At 30.2% G+C, this 25666-nt stretch overlaps 1 protein-coding gene across 1 annotated transcript; it reads left to right on the plus strand.

Annotated features, from left to right (window-relative positions):
- The first annotated feature begins 11332 nt into the window (after nucleotides 1–11332).
- On the plus strand, nucleotides 11333–12504 carry LOC107818184 (putative calcium-binding protein CML36). The gene has a single exon (XM_016644129.2). The coding sequence runs from the start codon at nucleotides 11621–11623 to the stop codon at nucleotides 12248–12250; it is 630 nt and encodes a 209-aa protein (XP_016499615.1). The 5' UTR covers nucleotides 11333–11620; the 3' UTR covers nucleotides 12251–12504.
- Nucleotides 12505–25666: the final 13162 nt, after the last annotated feature.

A 25666-nucleotide genomic window follows, 5' to 3' on the forward strand; every position in this document is an offset into this window, starting at 1 on the left:
ACAAATATTTAAGAGCATAAAAGTCGATTAATATTTTTGGAATATTTTAGTCGTTCAACATTTAACATAAATTATTCGTGCTTTTATAATAATATAGATAGATTAGGAGATATTTAGAATTGGCCAATAGGACGATGACACGTGTCCCTCCGTTTAAATGAGGAGTATAAACGGTTCGGGCTGACTAGGTCGAGTTGGGTCATTCCACTCGCACAACTAGTGTCCAACCCCCCTTTGCTATTGTCACTACTGGTACCTGACCCCATCGGCTCGACATTTTTGCAAACACCGATGAACCCAAAGTATAGTGGCATGGGTATATTTGGACTCATAGTATAACGAATGGTAGATATGAACAATATACCAAAGTAGAGGGATATATTTGGCCAAATAAAGTTTCCATCTTTGGAAGGAAATGACAACATATTTACCATAATTGAGTTTTGCTTCTTTTAGAAGAAAATTATAAATATTTCATATTTGGCTAGTTCCTTTTCTTCTTGTAGGAAAATGTTTGAACTTCTATAAATTGAGGATCCTTCCTCTTCATTCAACAGCATCCACAATGTAGCCATATAAGGTTTGAAAGTCTTGTTTAGAGGGAGAATTTCGGGACAAGTGTTAGACTGTCACTTATATTTGTCTCTTTGTGAGGTTGTTCTTAGCTCAATATTTTGTACTCTCTTTTTATATAGTGAATTGCCCATCTCCGTCGGTGGATGCAGGTCAATTGACCGAACCACATTAAATGTTTGTGTCTCTTTTGATATATTTCTCTTTTGTTGTATGATTTATTATCGTTCAAGATTTGTTTTACTAATTTTCGCATGATATATGATTTTTTTGATATTAAATAATTTTAAACTTAGAAGTTATAAATTACAGTTAAAATACATATCAAACAATCATAGTGAACTGATAAAGGTTTTATCGTGCTATTTGTCATCCAGCTGCATTGACTGTTATAAAAATCATCGTCCTTTCCCTTCATTTCGGGAGACAATTATGGGGCCATATTTATATGCTTCAACAGTCTATTTGTCTATCGAACAGCTAAGGGTGTGTCATGTTTCAGCATTTAACACACACATAAGAGAGTTGTGGGGGATAAATAGAATCATTCAGAGTTGTGATACATAGAATCATTCACCTTTAGTTAAAGATTTTGGGTCGAGCTCTACAATGAAAACAAAAATCTTGATAGGAGCATTTCTCCTTTAATAATGAGCTTTATACGACGCGAATTCAAATTTATCGGAGTCCCAAACAAACAACAAACACACGGTGCAAAATACAAGATAAAAAACATTTAATAAGAGACTTTGACAATAGAGTTTTTAGCTTTTATTAGTACCTCTTATCCTTTTTCTTTTAAATTTTATTCTTTTTTTAAAAACTAAACATATATAAATATATAGTTGAGTACTCAATATTCTATAATATCTATACCTTACTCTGATCGATTGTGGTATTAATTAGGGGTGTACATGGGTCGGGTTGGTTCGAATTTTCTAATTACCAAATCAAACCATTTGTATCAGGTTATTAAATCTAAATACCAAACTAAACCAATGAAAGTCGAATTTTTTAATCTTGGATTTTTCGAATTTTTGGGTTTTTCGATTTTTTTTCATAAAGTCTTCATAGCACAAAACATAAAATTTGTGTTCCAAATATTTTTTAATCATAGTAAGACAGAACTATATAAGGTATTTTTCAATAAAATAACATAAATATGAGATGAGTCATGGCATTGTAATAAAATATTCAACAATAAAGATAATAAAATCGCATAAAATAAATATTATTAATAAGCCATAATAAAAACAAACATAATTTAAAATTATGACTAATAAATGTTATTATTTATATGACTGACCACTAAAAGAAAAATAAATTATACATTTTATCTAAATCATGAAAAAACTAAAAAATAGATATCCAAAACTATTTTCATTCATAGTACAATTGAATTGAATGTCTTTTATTAGCATTCGTATTGATTTGATTTTGGTTTAGGATTTATTTGAGTTACTAACATTTATGGACTATAAAACTTATTGGAGCATCCCAAAATTATAAGCCCAAGCATGAAATAATACGTTAAAAAATAAAACTATGAAAACGCTTAAGAAATATTTATAAACTACACTACCATAAATATTTTATGTATTAAATATATTTAAAACTTCTATACATATAATGTCGGGTTGGTTTTGTTTCGGTTTGACTTTTTTTAGTTAAAACTAAATCAAACCAAATATGGTCGGATTTGTTTTTCCAATATCAAACCATAATCGGGTTTTTTTTCTTGGTTTGACTCGTATTATCGGGTTGATGCGGTTTGTCGGTTTCATTTATACACCCCTAGTGTTAATATCAACAGTTCTCACTTATTCATGACATGTTTGAATAGCTATCAATAATAAGTCGATTCCAAATATTGGCCAAACGTTCACATATAATAATAATAATAATATTAAATAATAATAATAATAATAATAATAATAATTATTATTATTATTATTATTATTATTATTATTATTATTATTTAAAGAAAAAACAGTATAACAAACACCAAAAAAATGGACTAGAATAAGAATTGAGTCGGAAAAGATTCTTTCTGTGTGAATTGTCAAAATGAGATGACGTTCCTCTCTAGAAGTATTACTCTTGTAATGCATTTTCATGGTCTCAAATCTCAATTGTTATTTGCTAATTTTTCTTCTTCACATTCTGTGGCTTGAATTCCTTCTCCATCGAAAACTTTTACTCCTATATATGTTCTTTTTTTTTTCTTTATATTTAAACTAAAGTTAGAATTATAGCCCATTTTGACTAGTAAAGTATGTAATTGGCTGATGAAGAAGTTTAATTAGTTAAATAAAACCGACTTCCCATCAACAACATGACCATTAAACTGTCTCAACTGGAACTAGACAATTAAAGATGTACATATTTTCTTATTGACCAAAAACTTATCTTATTAAAAGACAGTCATCATATTCAACTTTTTTTTTTCTCGTTTATTTGTTTCTCTTTGTGAATTAATAAGAATACTTTTGCCATGCACTGAGTAAAAGAAAAAAACAGTTGCTTACAAAAATATTAATGCCTTTCGGATTGTTAGGATTCAGATTTGCCATTACAACTTGTCAACTTGAAATATGACCTCTTAAAGCAAAAATTGAGTTGTCTCTTTATGAATTGGATAAATATAAAATTCATACGGAAAAGTGGGTCAAATTTAAAAAGCAATGGAACGGTCCTTTAATCAATGTACGTCCTATATTTTTCTTTGCACTTACAACTACTAATTTCATGTAATATACGAATCAATAGATTTTACGGCACCAAAATAACTTTTGAATTTTATGATTTTAAATATATTCTATAGAATGTTGCTTCGTCGTAGAATATGTATATCAATGTTATGTTTCTTCAAAATCAGAGGCGGATTCAAAATTTAAATTTTATAGATTCAATTTTAAGATTTTTAACATTGAACCCATTATATTTTTAAAGTTATGGGTTCATATCTACTATTTTTACAATTTTAATAAATTTTTACATATAAATTTTTACTCTGCGTCGAAAGTTATAGGTTCAGTTGAACCCGTAGCCACTAAGCTACATCCGCCTCTGTTCAAAACTAGTTAAATATGTATGTGTTTGCACCCAAGCAGAAGCGGATTAAATGCCTTATTGATGGTACACGTGAACTCATGCTCTTTCGCCCAAACTAAGTATTTTATGTAAATATTTTTTAAAATAGATCTAATATTATTATCTATTGGCATACAATGGCGGATTCAGAATTTTTAGATCATAGACGCTCAACTATTCTTAATTTGAAAACTGCTACTTAGACTAGGTTTTTACTTAATATATTTGTACAATACTTAATATATTTGTACAAATTACTCGTTTTTCTATATAAGTAATAGTGTTATTTTAAAAATCAATGGGTGCTTAAGCACCACAATACATAACGTGGATCTGCCGTTATCGGCATATATGATCCAAAAAGGCTAATGGTGTACTTAGTTAAGTATTATGTAATTTATCTAAAGTATTATAGATTGATTCCTACTTAATACTTTTTCCCCGAGGGTTCAAAAGCCACCTGTATCTTTTTTTTTTTTTTTTTAATTTAAACTGAGTCGGACAATACTCTTTCTTTTCTTTTCTTTTTTCTTCACTTGGTTTATATTCGATAAACTAAAATTTCTATTCATGTCATCGTACAATTTTAAATAATTTAGCCAAATATCTATATCACAATTAGTAGCAGTGGAAGATATAACATATAGTTAATCAGTTCAACTGACCTTAATATTTTTGACATGTAGTACTGATATATATGTGAAGAATCACAATAGTTGACAAAAGAATTAATTTTGAGCCCATCAAATATGAATTATATATGATCATTTTTATAATAGTGTATTCATTCTCTTAAAATAAAAATAATAGTTTTGCCTTTAGCTTTTTGGAGCATACTAAAATGATAAGCAAGACATATAAATTGAAACAAATATATTAGTACTAAACACCTAGTACTAGTAGTTTTTAATAGGAACCTCCGTCCCACTTTTCTGGCAAAATATAGCCTTATAAAAGATTTAAAAAGTAGTCCCGTTTGAACCCCAATCAGCACTTGGAGTAGGGCTGTTCAAAATCGAACCGAAATCGTTAATCGAACCGATAATTTATTGGTTTATTGGTATCGGATTATTGGGGTAATGAATAGTGAACGAATTGAGATTTTATAATTAACGGCTTAACGGTTTGGAGGCGGATTACTCAATTTTCTTATCGGGTAAACCGTTAACTCGTTAAAATTTTTTATATTTACACTTTTACTCCTATGTATATAAAGTACTATTGAAACACTGTGGTAGTTGACTCTACTCTCTAGCTATAAAATCTAATGTGGTAGTTTTGCCGGCATTATCAAGACCTAAAAACAAGATCTTAGCCTCTTTCTACCACAGACCAAGCGACGCGAGAACTTTGTAGAACCAATCGACCTTGAACATTCTTTTCAAATGGATTTTGATTGACTACAAGCCCTAAGATACAAATTTAAGAAAAGAGACAAAGGTGTTTGATGGATCGAATGATACAAGAACAAAAAATGTATCACAATCTCTCGATTGATTCAAGGGAGAATCTTTTCTCGAAACGGTAGTCTTTTTTGCTAGAGAGTAGAGTCAAGGTAGATTTTTTATTTTTATTCTTCACCCGTTTGGTATTGATGGTTCAAAAAAAATTATTTGGTTTAGCTGGTAAACCGTTCGATAACCGCCCAATATATTAATTCGATACCAATCCGTCCATTATCTTATTGGATGACTAGCGAATTATTATATTTATAATTCCATAATCGATAAGACGAACTGTTAACCGTAATTGTGTTTCACTTACTTTCAATAATTCCATAATCGATAAGACGAACTGTCAAAAAAAAGTTGATTTTCACATTCTATATGAACATCGTAATGTATTTTTGCTTATGTTACAGAGCCGGTCCAATCATTGTGTTTCACTTACTTTAGATTGTTTTAACCTTTCATAACGCATAATACATTAATAATATTATTCTAAAGGATTTTGCTTTTTTATTTGAATATAAATTGATGTAAATCTTGAATTGGAGACAATTGAGCATCTAATGAAAATAAATCAATCAAAAGAAATTTTTTTGTTAAACTTCGATATATAGGAGACTTTGACGAACTTGTTCTTGAAACCTAATCTAACACCAATCGATTTTTTTTGAGAAATTTGTAAAGCAATCAATTACTCATACTGATGTAAAAATAAATAAATTAAAGAGCACAATCTCATATGTATTATTAGAATCACTTTTTATCATGTAAAAGAAACATATTCATATAAACTTGCCCCTATTTTTTAATCCTTTAAAATTAGATTTTATATTTTAAAAAATTACTATTTAATTGTTTTCTTATTATTTAATATTTTAAAAATTAACTCAAATTATTTGAAATATGTAATAACTCCTAATATTTAGGTAAAAGATACTAACTTAACTTAGTTTTAGCTTTATATGAACTAAATACAAATTAAGACTTTAAAGGATAGTAAGAATTTTTAACTTTGTTTAAAATGTTATTGATGTGTTTAGAACGTAGTACTAAATCTTCTTTTAGTACGTGCCTTTTATTCTAGTATATTCCTTGTTATAAAAGAATTATAATTAGGAACAACAATTCTTTGAAAGAAAATTATAGACGTACTTTTCTAATTCAAGTAGGATCAACATTGTAGGGTCACGCATATATATAATTTAAATCGAAAAAGAATTTCATCGTTAGGTAATTTACCATTAGATCCTTAAATTCTACAAATATTTAAGAGCATAAAAGTCGATTAATATTTTTGGAATATTTTAGTCGTTCAACATTTAACATAAATTATTCGTGCTTTTATAATAATATAGATAGATTAGGAGATATTTAGAATTGGCCAATAGGACGATGACACGTGTCCCTCCGTTTAAATGAGGAGTATAAACGGTTCGGGCTGACTAGGTCGAGTTGGGTCATTCCACTCGCACAACTAGTGTCCAACCCCCCTTTGCTATTGTCACTACTGGTACCTGACCCCATCGGCTCGACATTTTTGCAAACACCGATGAACCCAAAGTATAGTGGCATGGGTATATTTGGACTCATAGTATAACGAATGGTAGATATGAACAATATACCAAAGTAGAGGGATATATTTGGCCAAATAAAGTTTCCATCTTTGGAAGGAAATGACAACATATTTACCATAATTGAGTTTTGCTTCTTTTAGAAGAAAATTATAAATATTTCATATTTGGCTAGTTCCTTTTCTTCTTGTAGGAAAATGTTTGAACTTCTATAAATTGAGGATCCTTCCTCTTCATTCAACAGCATCCACAATGTAGCCATATAAGGTTTGAAAGTCTTGTTTAGAGGGAGAATTTCGGGACAAGTGTTAGACTGTCACTTATATTTGTCTCTTTGTGAGGTTGTTCTTAGCTCAATATTTTGTACTCTCTTTTTATATAGTGAATTGCCCATCTCCGTCGGTGGATGCAGGTCAATTGACCGAACCACATTAAATGTTTGTGTCTCTTTTGATATATTTCTCTTTTGTTGTATGATTTATTATCGTTCAAGATTTGTTTTACTAATTTTCGCATGATATATGATTTTTTTGATATTAAATAATTTTAAACTTAGAAGTTATAAATTACAGTTAAAATACATATCAAACAATCATAGTGAACTGATAAAGGTTTTATCGTGCTATTTGTCATCCAGCTGCATTGACTGTTATAAAAATCATCGTCCTTTCCCTTCATTTCGGGAGACAATTATGGGGCCATATTTATATGCTTCAACAGTCTATTTGTCTATCGAACAGCTAAGGGTGTGTCATGTTTCAGCATTTAACACACACATAAGAGAGTTGTGGGGGATAAATAGAATCATTCAGAGTTGTGATACATAGAATCATTCACCTTTAGTTAAAGATTTTGGGTCGAGCTCTACAATGAAAACAAAAATCTTGATAGGAGCATTTCTCCTTTAATAATGAGCTTTATACGACGCGAATTCAAATTTATCGGAGTCCCAAACAAACAACAAACACACGGTGCAAAATACAAGATAAAAAACATTTAATAAGAGACTTTGACAATAGAGTTTTTAGCTTTTATTAGTACCTCTTATCCTTTTTCTTTTAAATTTTATTCTTTTTTTAAAAACTAAACATATATAAATATATAGTTGAGTACTCAATATTCTATAATATCTATACCTTACTCTGATCGATTGTGGTATTAATTAGGGGTGTACATGGGTCGGGTTGGTTCGAATTTTCTAATTACCAAATCAAACCATTTGTATCAGGTTATTAAATCTAAATACCAAACTAAACCAATGAAAGTCGAATTTTTTAATCTTGGATTTTTCGAATTTTTGGGTTTTTCGATTTTTTTTCATAAAGTCTTCATAGCACAAAACATAAAATTTGTGTTCCAAATATTTTTTAATCATAGTAAGACAGAACTATATAAGGTATTTTTCAATAAAATAACATAAATATGAGATGAGTCATGGCATTGTAATAAAATATTCAACAATAAAGATAATAAAATCGCATAAAATAAATATTATTAATAAGCCATAATAAAAACAAACATAATTTAAAATTATGACTAATAAATGTTATTATTTATATGACTGACCACTAAAAGAAAAATAAATTATACATTTTATCTAAATCATGAAAAAACTAAAAAATAGATATCCAAAACTATTTTCATTCATAGTACAATTGAATTGAATGTCTTTTATTAGCATTCGTATTGATTTGATTTTGGTTTAGGATTTATTTGAGTTACTAACATTTATGGACTATAAAACTTATTGGAGCATCCCAAAATTATAAGCCCAAGCATGAAATAATACGTTAAAAAATAAAACTATGAAAACGCTTAAGAAATATTTATAAACTACACTACCATAAATATTTTATGTATTAAATATATTTAAAACTTCTATACATATAATGTCGGGTTGGTTTTGTTTCGGTTTGACTTTTTTTAGTTAAAACTAAATCAAACCAAATATGGTCGGATTTGTTTTTCCAATATCAAACCATAATCGGGTTTTTTTTCTTGGTTTGACTCGTATTATCGGGTTGATGCGGTTTGTCGGTTTCATTTATACACCCCTAGTGTTAATATCAACAGTTCTCACTTATTCATGACATGTTTGAATAGCTATCAATAATAAGTCGATTCCAAATATTGGCCAAACGTTCACATATAATAATAATAATAATATTAAATAATAATAATAATAATAATAATAATAATTATTATTATTATTATTATTATTATTATTATTATTATTATTTAAAGAAAAAACAGTATAACAAACACCAAAAAAATGGACTAGAATAAGAATTGAGTCGGAAAAGATTCTTTCTGTGTGAATTGTCAAAATGAGATGACGTTCCTCTCTAGAAGTATTACTCTTGTAATGCATTTTCATGGTCTCAAATCTCAATTGTTATTTGCTAATTTTTCTTCTTCACATTCTGTGGCTTGAATTCCTTCTCCATCGAAAACTTTTACTCCTATATATGTTCTTTTTTTTTTCTTTATATTTAAACTAAAGTTAGAATTATAGCCCATTTTGACTAGTAAAGTATGTAATTGGCTGATGAAGAAGTTTAATTAGTTAAATAAAACCGACTTCCCATCAACAACATGACCATTAAACTGTCTCAACTGGAACTAGACAATTAAAGATGTACATATTTTCTTATTGACCAAAAACTTATCTTATTAAAAGACAGTCATCATATTCAACTTTTTTTTTTCTCGTTTATTTGTTTCTCTTTGTGAATTAATAAGAATACTTTTGCCATGCACTGAGTAAAAGAAAAAAACAGTTGCTTACAAAAATATTAATGCCTTTCGGATTGTTAGGATTCAGATTTGCCATTACAACTTGTCAACTTGAAATATGACCTCTTAAAGCAAAAATTGAGTTGTCTCTTTATGAATTGGATAAATATAAAATTCATACGGAAAAGTGGGTCAAATTTAAAAAGCAATGGAACGGTCCTTTAATCAATGTACGTCCTATATTTTTCTTTGCACTTACAACTACTAATTTCATGTAATATACGAATCAATAGATTTTACGGCACCAAAATAACTTTTGAATTTTATGATTTTAAATATATTCTATAGAATGTTGCTTCGTCGTAGAATATGTATATCAATGTTATGTTTCTTCAAAATCAGAGGCGGATTCAAAATTTAAATTTTATAGATTCAATTTTAAGATTTTTAACATTGAACCCATTATATTTTTAAAGTTATGGGTTCATATCTACTATTTTTACAATTTTAATAAATTTTTACATATAAATTTTTACTCTGCGTCGAAAGTTATAGGTTCAGTTGAACCCGTAGCCACTAAGCTACATCCGCCTCTGTTCAAAACTAGTTAAATATGTATGTGTTTGCACCCAAGCAGAAGCGGATTAAATGCCTTATTGATGGTACACGTGAACTCATGCTCTTTCGCCCAAACTAAGTATTTTATGTAAATATTTTTTAAAATAGATCTAATATTATTATCTATTGGCATACAATGGCGGATTCAGAATTTTTAGATCATAGACGCTCAACTATTCTTAATTTGAAAACTGCTACTTAGACTAGGTTTTTACTTAATATATTTGTACAATACTTAATATATTTGTACAAATTACTCGTTTTTCTATATAAGTAATAGTGTTATTTTAAAAATCAATGGGTGCTTAAGCACCACAATACATAACGTGGATCTGCCGTTATCGGCATATATGATCCAAAAAGGCTAATGGTGTACTTAGTTAAGTATTATGTAATTTATCTAAAGTATTATAGATTGATTCCTACTTAATACTTTTTCCCCGAGGGTTCAAAAGCCACCTGTATCTTTTTTTTTTTTTTTTTAATTTAAACTGAGTCGGACAATACTCTTTCTTTTCTTTTCTTTTTTCTTCACTTGGTTTATATTCGATAAACTAAAATTTCTATTCATGTCATCGTACAATTTTAAATAATTTAGCCAAATATCTATATCACAATTAGTAGCAGTGGAAGATATAACATATAGTTAATCAGTTCAACTGACCTTAATATTTTTGACATGTAGTACTGATATATATGTGAAGAATCACAATAGTTGACAAAAGAATTAATTTTGAGCCCATCAAATATGAATTATATATGATCATTTTTATAATAGTGTATTCATTCTCTTAAAATAAAAATAATAGTTTTGCCTTTAGCTTTTTGGAGCATACTAAAATGATAAGCAAGACATATAAATTGAAACAAATATATTAGTACTAAACACCTAGTACTAGTAGTTTTTAATAGGAACCTCCGTCCCACTTTTCTGGCAAAATATAGCCTTATAAAAGATTTAAAAAGTAGTCCCGTTTGAACCCCAATCAGCACTTGGAGTAGGGCTGTTCAAAATCGAACCGAAATCGTTAATCGAACCGATAATTTATTGGTTTATTGGTATCGGATTATTGGGGTAATGAATAGTGAACGAATTGAGATTTTATAATTAACGGCTTAACGGTTTGGAGGCGGATTACTCAATTTTCTTATCGGGTAAACCGTTAACTCGTTAAAATTTTTTATATTTACACTTTTACTCCTATGTATATAAAGTACTATTGAAACACTGTGGTAGTTGACTCTACTCTCTAGCTATAAAATCTAATGTGGTAGTTTTGCCGGCATTATCAAGACCTAAAAACAAGATCTTAGCCTCTTTCTACCACAAACGAAATACACATCTTGATCGGACCCTCCACAGTTGCAAAGTTGCAAACGAAACCAAACACAATACCACATAAATACTCTTTTTCTCTCCAATATTTTCTCACTAGGAAGCTTCCTCGAAGCTGACTATGGCCTTCTACTCTCTCCGCCCATTTAACCTCCCTCTCCTTCCTCTCTCCTTCCACTCAATCCCTCCTCTTCATTCTCCTTTCACCACTCGTTTTTCTTTCTCTCTTTATTCTCCATAACATAATGAAGCTCCTCAAAAACATCCCCAACAAGCTCTTCAAGTCCAAAAAATCCCGCTCCATCTCTAGATCCGAAAACCCATCATTCGGGTCGGGCACAACCTCGTCTTGTTCCGATTCCGAATCCCACCGCGGCTTCAAAAAACCTAATGGGCTAGCCACGCCAACCAGCGTGTTACCACCCAGTGAAATCTCAGCCGACGAATGGTCTGAAATCTTACAAGCTTTTCACATGATTGACAGTGACGGTGACGGGAAGATACGGAAGGAACAACTTGAAGCTATTCTGACCCGAGTTGGACCCGACCCACCAAGCGAAGAGGAATTAATATCATTGCTTAATGAAGTAGATAGGAATGGAGATGGGTGTATTAGCTTAGAGGAGTTCGGAGCCATTAGCTCGGCGTTTGGGCCGCCGGCTTGTGACGATGAGCTGAGAAATGCGTTCGATTTCTTTGACGCCGATCATGACGGAAAGATAACGGCGGAGGAGTTGTTTAACGTGTTTAGAACTATTGGTGATGGACGGTGCACGTTAGATGATTGCCGGCGTATGATAAGAGGCGTGGATAAAAATGGAGATGGGTTCGTATGCTTCGAGGACTTTTGTCTTATGATGGAACAGCAAAGATGATTGATAGAAAATTAATTATCTTGATCTTGCTGGAAATAATAAGTCCTGTGATTCTTCTTTTTTCATTTTTTCATTTCGGGGAGAAGGATGGGTTTTCTTAGGGTGGGGATTAATTAGGATTAATCAAAACGGCTAAAATTGATCCATTTTGGAGGTTGTATCAAAATTAAATCGTGAATATATGGGAGAGAACAAATTCCTCCTTTTTAAGCCGAAACGGAATTGGCTTATATACATAAGTAATTTTAAGTTTATATTGTATCATGGTCATTTCTTTTTTGTTTAATTTATATTCTATCTATTTATATCTTCCTTTTGTATTTTAATGGAGCTATAAAAATGGGGGACGAGGAAAGATGTTTGTTTCATTATCGGTATCAAATTCCTCTTGCACTACCAAGAAGGCATAAGCACACTGCTTCCAAGTTACAAATGTTGTATAATCATTGGAGTTTTAACTTTTATATACTGAGAAATTCTAAACTTTAGTTCGATTAAGATCGAATGGAAATGTATTTGAAGTGAATCTACTTTGACTAAAAGATATAACGCCACTCTCAAGGTTGCGTTTGGTATAGATTTCCAAATTTGTTTTAAAAATCTTGAATGAAGATTGGTTTGAAGATGAAAATGTATTTGAAGATTGATTTGAAATTTATTTTGCAAAACATATTTTGCTTTTTAAAAATAAAATAAAATTGAAACATAACTTATACTCATAAGTTTTAAAAACTATAAAAAATACCTAACATTACCAAACAAACAAACTTGCTAATCATGTATATACATAACCTTTATCGATGCCATTCATTATCATTAATATCACAAACAGTGTTTTAAAAGGCGTTTTCAGGGCGAGGCGCACCAAAAACGCCCTGAAGCGATGGTGTGGGGCGAAAGTCTCAAGAGACGTACGCCCAACAATTTGGGGCGTACGCCCGAGCATTTGAGGCGTATTTTTATAGTAAGGCGTAAGCCCCCGAAACTTTTTCAAATTAAAATAAATTTTTTTGAATAAGTCGTTCATATAATACCCAAATTTTCAAAAGTCGGCTTATAATTACTCAAAAGTTTTAAAAAGGAATTGAAATGTATTAAATTTAAAAGTCAAAACCTTTTTATTGATTGAAGCCCTAATTCATGGTCTTTTTCAATTTTTTCTCTTGTCCGCTAGTCTGCTAATATCTCCCAAAAGCAACGAATATATATATTTTTTTTTACAAATACAAAGAGAACTCCTTTTTTTTTTCTCTTGTCCGCTAGTCTGCTAATATCTTCCAAAAGCAACGAATATTATTTTTTTTACAAATATAAAGAGAACTTCATTCTCTTTCATACCAGTAAGTTCAAAGTTCAAATTGCAGGTTAGTCATCATTTTTGTTCCTCCATGTAGAAAACTTTATTCTTTTCGACTCAGGTTACTTGTGCTTGTAAGTAGCGTATAATAGATTGTTTTGACTAATTTTTTGTGGGGATGTAACACATCTATATGTATATTTTTCACATATTTATAATTTTTATAATTTTTTTTAATTTTACATGTTTATAAAAATTTACCGTAATTATATTATTTTATAAATGACTTAATAAGTTATTTAATGTTATACTTTTATACCGTATATTGGAAATGGAAATTTTGCCAATGGGTCAAGAATTGCATTCTCAAGCACTTTACTATCATGTGCAATATCCTCCCAGCCAACTGCAAATAAAGGTGAACCTTATATCAAAATCGCATGCACATAAAATATTTTGCTAAGTATTTCCTTTGCGATTACGGTATGCCTGTTGCTTATTTTTTGGGATCTCCCCTTGAATATATGTTCCATCGATTGCGCCAATGCAATCCTACCAAAGCCAAATATAAAAATCATCAATTACAATGAAATCCATTAGAGAATTAACGTTCCTAATTTTAAAAAAAAGTAACTTATATAAGTGAATCTCTAATAAGTAAAAAAAAAGATATGATCGTTAAATTAAAAATAAGTTTGTAAAGATTCACATAGCCTTTAACCCATAATCTCATGCCTTTAACTTTATCTTCTTGATACAACCACCTTGCTTGAAATTGCTTGTCAAAGGGTATCAATTTGCACCAATTGATGGAGAGGGACAAAAAAGAGAAAAAATCGAGGGACAAGAGTTCCCTAGAAATTTCATAATTGCACACAATTTGCTGGACTTGGTTTTAACTTTTAACTGTCATGAAATCAGATTTGACATCCTACTTTAGAATTTCTCATTACCGTAAGTCTATCATAAGCTATGTCAGCATAACGTTGTTCTTATTCATTTTTGTATAGAAACTTAAAATCATTTGCGAAAATGATTTAACTTATATATAGACAGTATACACACTGTTTATGAGGATTCATAGAAGTTAGTTACTATTTATATCTGGGTATTGATCAGTACTATTTATCATAAGAATTTATTTGTAATTATCTTATACATGAATTAATTATTTAAATATATATTTTAATAACTTTCGCAGGGAGCTTAACTCGGGTGAAAAAACTTTAAAAAATGACAAAATAATTAAGTTGGTTCACCAAACGTCAAAATAGTGGATTTTTTGTAGAAGCATTTCCATTTGTGTCATTTTCTATAAATTTCTCCATTCATAAATTAGTGATTACATCTTTTACTTTTATTCTAAAGTTTTAATTAATATTACCTCACATTCACAATAGTCATGTTTAAAACATGAAGCATAGTTCTAATGCTATAAAATATTAAAGTTTAGTAATTGGACCATAACCAAACTCTCAATGTAAACCAATCACTAACCAAGACTGCCGCAACATTCCATATGGTTTGAGTGTTGTCAATTATTTCTTAGATTTGAATTTTAGTGCTAATTTGTTTGATTGAGCGCCCAATACCAAAAAGAAAAAAAGCTAAATCCTTAATTATTGCCAGATCTCTCCCCCCCCCCCCCACCATTGGTGAAACAAGAAAATTTAAAATGTCAGAGAAAATAACAAGTTTCTTCCTAAACAGTTGTGAGTTGTGACACTTCAAATTATAAGATTGGACTTGGGATGTATAAGAATATTATAATTATGCATATTATAATCTTGTTATAAATAGTATTTTATTTATGGTGAATGTCTATATTTTAGAGAGATTTTAGGGTTGTTACTTGGTGGTTAAGTCACTTTTTTTCCTATAAATAGAGGATTCTATTCCATTGTAATTCATCCCAAAATCAATAAGAATTCTCTTTCTCTACTTTTCTCTGTAATGCTCTTCTTATTTTTTTATTGTTTTATAACACGTTATCAGTACGAGACTCTAACCAATTGAATAGAAGCTTTGGGATTGAGCATAATGATTGTCAATTGTTTCATGAAGTTCCTTCATGATTAAATTCTGGATTTAAGGTAAGTATTTTACTTTATTTTTCTCTTTTGAATGCTTGAAATTCTATAATTTGATTTTAAATACAAGCAAAGATAATAAATTCTGATTATAACTCTAATAGAGTTTGTAAGAAATTATAACCACCAAAAGTGGTAAAATTTTATGTCTTGCCATGATCAAATTCATGTATGATTGTGAGCACAAGAAGTGAAAACTCGTCCCATTGAATTTGCTTCATTCTCATTCCCTTAAGAGCATGTGATAGCAGTATGTGATACCTCTGAAAGAAGACAAAATTATTACCATGAATGTATCAATGGATGTGAACGTGGCAATAGACGAAATTATAATCGTCATCATTGTGGTAATGAGAATAATAAGTATTCTCAAAATAATCCTTCACTATGTGAAAGTAGTATTTGTCGTCGATTTGACATAAGATTTTGTAAAGCACATATAGATGATTATGGTCCATTCATGATGTGAATGTGACAACATGTGATTTATAAATACATATTCATTCTTGCAAGAATATGAACGTGCTAGTGGTAGCGAATAAACCACACTCACCTCTAGAAGGAGGTTTGAGATAAAATAAGAAAATAATTTCATTATTATGGCATGAATAGTCATTGATCACGTACCTATTGTGATTATGGCAATGTGATTGTTATAGGGCAAAAGTAATAGGAGCAATATATCTTGCCTATAATAATTTTGACCATGACCATAATGGTATAACTTTCTCCTTAAAAGTTTATTCACCATATAGATGTTGATGAATAACTGGCAGTACAAAATTAATTAAAAATTCTGAAAGAGCCAATTATATCATTTTGGAGAAATACAATTGATTATCAATAAGATATTGTATCGTAGTATGTCTCAAAGAAACTTATTGAGTTTCTAAAGTACTCGCGAAAGCGGTTGGTTATATTGAGATTATAAATAATGAAGATTTAATATCTTTATATTACTATAACTGTAGTGTGATAATATGTATATATGAATACTACCCGCTTTATTGCCTGATTTGTATTATACAAATAGAAAATATGGAGAAATTACATGACACAGTAAATTGGATGTTTATTGATATAAAACCCATGTCGCAGTAGTAAACTGAAAGTTTAATTAACAATTGCGCATGTCATGATGTAAACCTAAAGTTTACTAATACAGACAATTTTATCAAGCATGGCCAATTGAGCAATCTTGATTTAGATGCGAAAACTAAATGAGAATTAACATGGGTAAGTATTGAAGAAGATTCTTTATGAATTCTCTCGTTTTGCTTGTTCTCGCGATTATTATACCAACTAAAATTGGGATTGAATCTCTTGAATTCTGGAATTTATCAAAGGTGAATATGGGCTCATTCACCTACCATGTATACTATATAAGATGCATCTTATATGGTATACATGGTAGGTGAATGAGCCCATATATCTATGAAATAGTTACATGTGCGATTATTATTAACTCGCAACCTGGTGTTTGTGAGGTAACTTGCTCAATAATTTAATTTAGAGCATAATTTCCAGATTTTCTATTCAAGACAGTTCATCTTGATAAGTTGGTTTACATCACAGCTGCCAGCTGGTTTAGCAAAGTGATTTATTGAGTGTTTCTACTTAATAGTTAAGCTATTGCTTATGAGAACAAAGTTATCTATATTAGTTTGATATACGTTATACACGAAAGTATATTACATTCTCCCCTTATAAGTGGTTCAAGGTCAAGAACCAAATAATTTTATCTTATTATTATTGATGTGCGGTGTATATTTTGATTAATACCATAATGCACAAAGATGAATTCCCAAAGTTAAGGAAGCAAGTTAGTTTTTCTAATATGAAGGGGAAACATGATAAACATTTGAGAAAAAGTTACGTGGAATGAATTATCACTTCTACATCTAGATCCTCGAATAAGATAATATGAACTTGAAGTTCATAAAAAGATAATTCATCTGCAATATATTGCAAAATATGTCAGACACATTTGCTGACCCAAAGAATGTAACTATATTCTCACTGCAAATGCTCATATTAGAATAAGTCCTAGAAGGACAAAGTCTACAGTACACTTACGTATAGACAAATTGATTTCAAATAAACTTCTAGATAAAGAAGATGAGCAAATAATCAAAATGATCATAAAGGAGGCAACTTCATAAAATCTTATAAGAGATTCAGGTACCTGAATATACGAATGAAGAGATCTCTGTGTTATGTCTTTATGAAAAATATATTGGAACCAATATATAATGTTCGTCGACGACATATATGATAACGCTAAATATATAAGAGGATCTTAAGTCTGGAGAAACAATGAATTGGTTTCATATGAAAGACATTTAGTTTTGAACATGTAGTTCAAACACTAGAAAGTATAAAGTCAATGGTGTGTGCAATCACTTTTATCTATTTTTATATGTCTAGCATGACATGAAAACTTGATATGCATCTGAAGTCTATTTATATGGCTTATTTGACTATACTTATATGATAATCCCTGAAAGATTTCAATTGCTTGAAGCATATACAATTCTTGATCTTGAAGTACCACATCCTCAGTGCAATTTATGCACAAATATATCTTGCTATAACTATAAGCATGATAATGTGATAGCGAGAATACCTCTATGGAGATATTGAAAAGCCATTACACGACATTAGATGAAGACATTATATATCTATCAAGAATGATGATTTCAAGGTGCAATATATTCATTCAAGTTAATATGGCTGATTTGTTTATCAAATCTCTACCGACGATATTTTGAAGATGGTGCACAAGATTGGAATGCGAAGGCTCAAGGATGTGAATTGATACTCTAATCAGGGGGAGTTAATACGCGTTGTACTTTTTTTTCCTTACAAGATTTTGTCCCATTGAGTTTTTCTTGCAAGGTTTTTAACGAGGCAACCAAAAGACGTATTGTTAGATATGTGTACTCTCTTTCCTTCACTAGAATTTTTTCTCGCTGGATTTTATTTTAGTTAAGGTTTTAACGAGACACATTATCTATTGAATAGACATCCAAGGGGGAGTGTTATAAATAATATTTTATTTATGGTGAATGTCTATATTTTAGAGAGATTTTAGGGTTGTTACTTGGTGGCTAAGTCACTTTTTCCCTATAAATAGAGGGTTCTATTCAATTGTAATTCATCCCAAAATCAATTAAGAATTCTCTCTCTACTTTTCTCTGTAATGCTCTTGTTCTTCTTTTATTGTTTTATAACAAAACTGTATATTTCATTTCCTTCGGTATTTTGTTTTCCCAATATACATTTCCTAAGTATTACCATTTTTTTTTTTTTTTTTTTTTGGTTTGGGCTGTTTAGAGAAGTGAAGTGACAGTAATGCTAATCGTATAAGCCGACATTTGTGCATTACATCATCGCATTGATAAGAAGATGGGTGACATTTTGTTTGAACTTTGAATTATTGGAGCTGGTAGTGACAATTTTTAATTTTTTAGGGATTTTAGGTTTCAGAACATAGAAGATAAGCGGCCCAATTGACAAATGTTAAATGTGTTTATTTTGGTTCAATGTGTTTAAACCTTTCGAGAGTACGAATGTTAAATTAAAGAATTTTCGGTGTAAATTCGGACTTAGATTCTTAAAGTTTTTAAAATAAAATTTACATAGTTAGGATTTGCGTGAAAAATACTATTAAGTCACAATAGTTAATAATTTAAAATATGTAAAAGCTATTCGTAAAGAATATAGCAAAGAAAATTTTATTTGACTTCCCAAATAATAATATGTTTATTTTTTGGTTTAAACGAAGAGAGTATAACTTGACTTCTCCTAACAAGTTAGTAAAGTTTTTCGAAGGAGGATCAACTATTCTAATTTAAATGTTAGTCATAAATCCTAATACCAAAAGGAAAGAACAAAATAAACATAGAAGGAACCATAATCTTTTTTTAGGTGCTATTTGTATGTCATGCCCCTTTACAATTTTGAATTTAAGAAAATGACCTTTTTAAATCTCTTATGTGTACAAAACAGATCTCTTACATATAAAAATAAATCTCTCATGTGTAAAAAAAAAAAAAAAAAGAAGTAGGATCATAAAATTAAAAATAAATTTGTAAAGAGCCAAAAAAAAAAAACTATTTAACCCTGACAGAAAGACGTCTTTTCTTATTAGGCCCCATCCATCAATTAGTGCAGCTACCATGCTTTCACTTATGTTGTTGATAAAAGGATCCAAAGAAGACTTGAGAAAGTTGACTTATTTCTTTCCGTTGATTGCTTGACGGAGCCAAGATTTTTATTAGTGGGAGTCAAAATATAAAGAAACAAACTCATAAAAAGTTAATGAGTGTCATTATATAGTATATATATATATTTTAAAAAAAATTATCGAGCTATACAGTATAACTTTTCGGCGAAGGGGTGTCAAGTTACTTACTTTTATGGTTAATTGAGATATAGGAAACGACTAATACATCAAATTAAAGCTAGGTTCAGTAATTGGTTTCAAATATCATAAGTTAGGTCATATATATAAGATAGTATAATATATTTGATTCGACAATCTTAGAAACTAGGGTTTTGAACACAATATTGATTAATATATTTGATTCGACAATCTTAGAAAGTAGGGTTTTGAACACAATATTGATTTCGCTTGTTTTCGTCCTTCGTTTTATGGCATGTCTCTCGGTGAAATTAGACTCCATCAAATGTTTTACTTACATGTCATGAATTGGATTGTTGCGAGTAATTTTTAGTAGTTATCTTAGCTAAATCAACATTTAATTGATTGGAAATACAAAAGTCGATCAGAAATGGACGGTTTAGAGTGAAGTGTTAGTGAAAATGATGTTTCTACTTTTATCTTGTTAGGTAGTGGACTATATATATGAATTAATTACAAAAGATTAACACGTGCCCATTACTAAAATATCTGTATCAAGAAACGAATGGTTATTTCTCCCTCTGTACGGGTTTTGAAGTTTGGCATTTGGTATGAGAACCTCCACTTTATCACATAAAATATAACGACAAAATTTCAAAAATAAATAAATAATTAAATAGAGTATCATTAGTTCTTGCTTGGACAAACAAAAAATTCTGAGATTGTTATAAATAGAATTCTATTTAAAGTGAATATCTATGTTTTAGAAAATTTTTAGAGTTTGTTACTTAGTGGCTAAATCATTTTTTTCCTATAAATAGAGCAATTCTATACCATTGTAATTCATTTCAAATCAATAAGAATTCTCTCTTTACTTTTTTTTGGCAATACTCTTTTCTTCTTTTATTGGTTTATAACAGACATCTTTTCCCTGCGTTTAATATTTCAAGGTGTGCTGTCTCTTTGTTGTTCAATTTTTAATGATTTCACTTGTTTTATTCAGCGAAAAATGAACAATTCTTCACCTTCCATGAAACTTCGTTGGATCTACCCGTAATATAAAATACACGCAAAAAAAAAGTATCTCCGTATGGAATTACATATCCATCTAAAAATAAACTAATTTCACTCAAAATTTACAGCGTCTAAATTCTAAGTTCGTCGCTATATAGTATATTTGTTGGCATAGTGTGTTTCGTGAAAGCCAAATACTTCTTAATTTTCTGCTTAATAATAAACTTCTCTGATTAGCAAAAAAAGGTTCACGCAGCGAAAGTAGTTGTCAAATATTATGACTAGTTAAGCATTAAGAAGTTGAAAATAATTACTCCAGTAAACAACTAAGAAATCTATCACATGATGGGCCTGTAATCTGAGTTGAGCTAAAACTTGATCTTCTATCATTCCATATTTATGCCAGCTAAAAAGTACCATACTTTGATCACAGCAGAGAATTTGGCAGTTGGTGAATATTTAATATTAAATATGAAAATATAAAAGTTATATTCGATATTAAATATTGAATATTAAAATTTAGGATGTTAAATAAAATTTAGGTCACAATTCTATAATAAAATTTACAAAGCATTGCCTTAGATATTTTTTTTTAACATCCTTTTGTCTCTAATATCTATTTAATTTAAAAAAAAAATATATGTTGGGCCCACTTAGCCCATTTAGCCTGCGGGCCGGGACCGTTTAGCCCGGGACCAAACGGTCCCGGTCCCAGTCCCGGGGCGGTCCCTACAAAAAGACCGTTTAGCCCGGAACCGTTTGGCCCATTTAATTTGGGACCGGCTCGGGACCGGGACCGTTTGGACCAACCCACTTGGCCCGTTTAGGCCCGAGACCGGCTCACTTGCTACCCTTACTCTAACCCCACTTCTTGAAGCAAACGCGGATGCGGAATACTATTATCGAGTTCATCTGAAGCGAGTATTATCGATGCGGATTATGCGTAAACATTTACCAATATTGCAACAAATAGTAGATATGAACCCATAATTTAAAAAAAATATTGAATTCAATTTTAAAAATCATAAATTTTGAATCCATAAAGTTTAAATTCTAAATCCGCCTCACACTTTAAATAATATTGAGATGGTTCACTCTGATATCATTTTCAATGTTAGGGTCCTCAAAAATAGAGTTGTAATTCACACCATAAACCAAGACAAGTTTTGTTTGTTGTACACGTGCACGTACACTTTTTGCATTTGAAGTATATTTTGGTCAAACTATTCATAAAATCTAATTTGTGCTCGCCCATGCATGCACTAAAAATTGGGAAGAAAATAGGGGGACCAAACAAAACAAAGTATTTGGCCGACATGACAACACCAATTGCCAAAGATGTGAACTAAAATCCAAGGCACCTACCACTTTGTGTGGACTAGCTTGTTGCTTCAATTTAGCTTTGAGTTTAAGTTTTATACACAGATAAATAATTTAAAGCGATTGAAAGATTGTTTAATAAAACAAGCATGAGTTTGAGTTTTAAGCACTGACACAAAATTTTAAAGTAGCTGAAAGAATGCTTAAAAAAAATATGAAATATGATATAGCTACTTAAAACAAACATAATTTATTACTTTAATAGTGCAAAACTGCCTATGCATATAACTTAAATATAATCTTGCTTTAAAATATAATTTTATCGTATGTAGGCATATATTTTCAGGAGTGCTGTTGGTTTTGGATTCTATAAGCCAATAGAAAGTGGGAATCCTTCTTTCTTCTTGATCAGATGACAACCACTAGTTTAAGAAAAGTAATTATGGTTGAACTGCTATATAAACTGCTACAATAATGTTGAACTTCTTTTCCATATATAAACTGCTACAATAATGTTGAACTGCAGGAATATCTGGACGAGCCCAAACATTCCATTACTGAAATATGAAACTGTTTAGGGTGGAAAAGCTCCTAGTAGTCTTAGAGAATGATATTCGGGCAAAGATCACTTTAAATCTACGGCAGAAACTATTTACATCTGATAGTCGCAAAAGTGCATAAAATCTATATATTTTTTGTATATAAATACAAAAATAATTATACACAAAATATACATTTTTCGGTCATTATTTCGAGAGCAACTATACAGTATCGTTTTTCCATGATATTACAAGCAGAAATTTATCGAAAACTTTACATAATATATTATCAGAATATTAAGATGGGCATCAATTAATAGCATAAATATTTTTCCTTGGTGCTACTTGGAAAAAGATGTTCCATTTTGAAGTATAAAGTAGGGCAAATTAAATTTGACCGGTCGACCGAAAATAATTATATATACTAGTCAAATATACAAAAATAAAAAATTAATTATGTATAAAATATGTATATTAAAGCCCATCAGTTAAAGGCTTTCAATCATCTAATTTTAAAAGAAAGTTACAGTTATTTAAAGGCCCAAACGAAACAAAGACATAAAACTAGTGGGCTTTTTCTTCATCATTCCCTCAACTTATTTGAAAAGTTGCAGCTACAATTATTTCTAACGTATAGAAGTAACAGTGGTTAAGGTTAAAACAATTTTAGAGATATACTGAGATAGTGTGAAATCACTTTAAATCTTATTAACTTCAAAACCACCGTAAAATATAGTCCAAAGTAGGGATGGCAAACAGGTGGGTCGGATATGGACGAGTCGAAAACGGGTAATAAAAAAATAAATAAATTATCCGACCCGGCTCATATTTAATACGGATAAAAAATGGGTTAACCGGCGGATAATATGGGTAACCATATTATCCATGACTTCATGAATATGATCCCTTTTGGGAGAATTTCTAATCTCCCAAACTTGAGAAACCTTCAATTTGAGGCTTTACAAATGTAAAAGTTAAACCCATTAGGTATCCAATGGTTATCCATTTTATAAATGGATAATATGGTTCTTATCCATATTTGACTCATTTTTAAATAGTTCATTATCCAACTCATTTTTAGTGGATAATATGAGTAGTTAACTGTTTTCTTTTAACCATTTTACCACCCTTACCCGTGACTAATTTTTTTTGGTACCTATTATCTTTTATCAGCATAGATATTGAATAACTTGTTCATAAAAACTTAGGAAAAAATTATCTAACATTTTTCAGCCAAGTGACAAGCTAATAAATGTCAATAGTATATGGTAACTTTTTGTCACGACCCGAAATTTCCACCTTCGGACCGTGATGACGCTTAACATTTCACTTGCTAGGCAAGCCAACGTTAGAATAATATTATCCATTTTTAAAATAATTTTTAAATTTATTAATAACAAAGAATAAATGCGGAAGTAAAGTCTGAAATGAAGTGAATAATCCATAAAAATAACGGTGTCTAAATACCATCCCAGAATTGGTGTCACAAGTGCACGAGCTTCTAGAATAATACAAATAAAGGTCTGAATAAAATAAAGCTGTCTGGAAATAAACACACAGCTAAAGTAAAATAAACGAAGATTTCAGAACTGCGGACGTTATGCAGTTATACCTCAAGTCTCCTCTGGTAGCGGAAATCCGAGCAAGTCTATGGTGCGCCGCTGGGACCAACTCTGAAATCTGCATAAGAAGTGCAGAGTGTAGTATCAATACAACCGACCCCATGTACTGGTAAGTGCTGAGCCTAACCTCGACGAAGTAGTGACGAGGCTAAGGCGGGTCACTTACATTAACCTATACGCAATATTAGTAACAACAATAAATAATAAAAATAAATCGGGTAACTCATTTATAATAATTGAAGCCAACTCAGCAGTCATAACTAATTATCATTTCCATCAATTTTCGTTGTAGCGTGTAACCCGCTCTCACAATATATTCATATTCCATTCTGTTGCGGCGTGCAACCCGCTCCTCCAATATACTCATTTTAATCAAGTCTGTCATATATTTATTTCAATCAAGTATATATAAACTTTTAAATAAGTCTGTTGTGGCGTGCAACCCGCTCCACCGATATATTCATTTACCAATTCTTATAGAAGAAATTTTTCCAATAAATGCAATAATTAATATAAAATTTAAGACAACAAGCATACAATAATTATGATTTAATTATGAAACAAACAATGACAAATAATAATTTATTATAAAAATCGGGGAGAAAATAGATAGTTTAATGTTTAATATACTAAATGTCAAGTAGCAATTAATGCACATAATTCAAATAAACATGTAGCAATTATTACATGAATTCAAGAATTAATATTTGACAAGAAATTATGAGTGAAACAATTAATATAATAATTCATTCATGATTTAAAATGATTTATAATTTTTAAATAATTATGCAAACAATTAATTCGACGACGTATAGATACTCGTCACCTCGCCTATACGTCGTTCACATGCAATTCACATAACAAATAATTTAAGGGTTCTATTCCCTCAAGTCAAGGTTAACCATGACATTTACCTCGCTTTAAAAATTTCAATCAATTACTCAACCACAACTTTTCCTTTTAAATTTATCTCCGAAAGCTTCACACATATTCACAAATAATTCAATATATTCAATACGAATCATAGGAATTAATTTCATATGAATTTACTAATTTTTCGGATAAAATTCGAAATTCATTAAAATATTCGACAGTGGGACCCACGTCTCAAATCCCGAAAAAATCGTGAAATTCGAATACCCGTTCCGCTACGAGTTCAACCATACAA

The sequence above is a fragment of the Nicotiana tabacum genome, chromosome 24 (assembly GCF_000715075.1).
Source record: "Nicotiana tabacum cultivar K326 chromosome 24, ASM71507v2, whole genome shotgun sequence".
NCBI lineage: Eukaryota > Viridiplantae > Streptophyta > Magnoliopsida > Solanales > Solanaceae > Nicotiana > Nicotiana tabacum.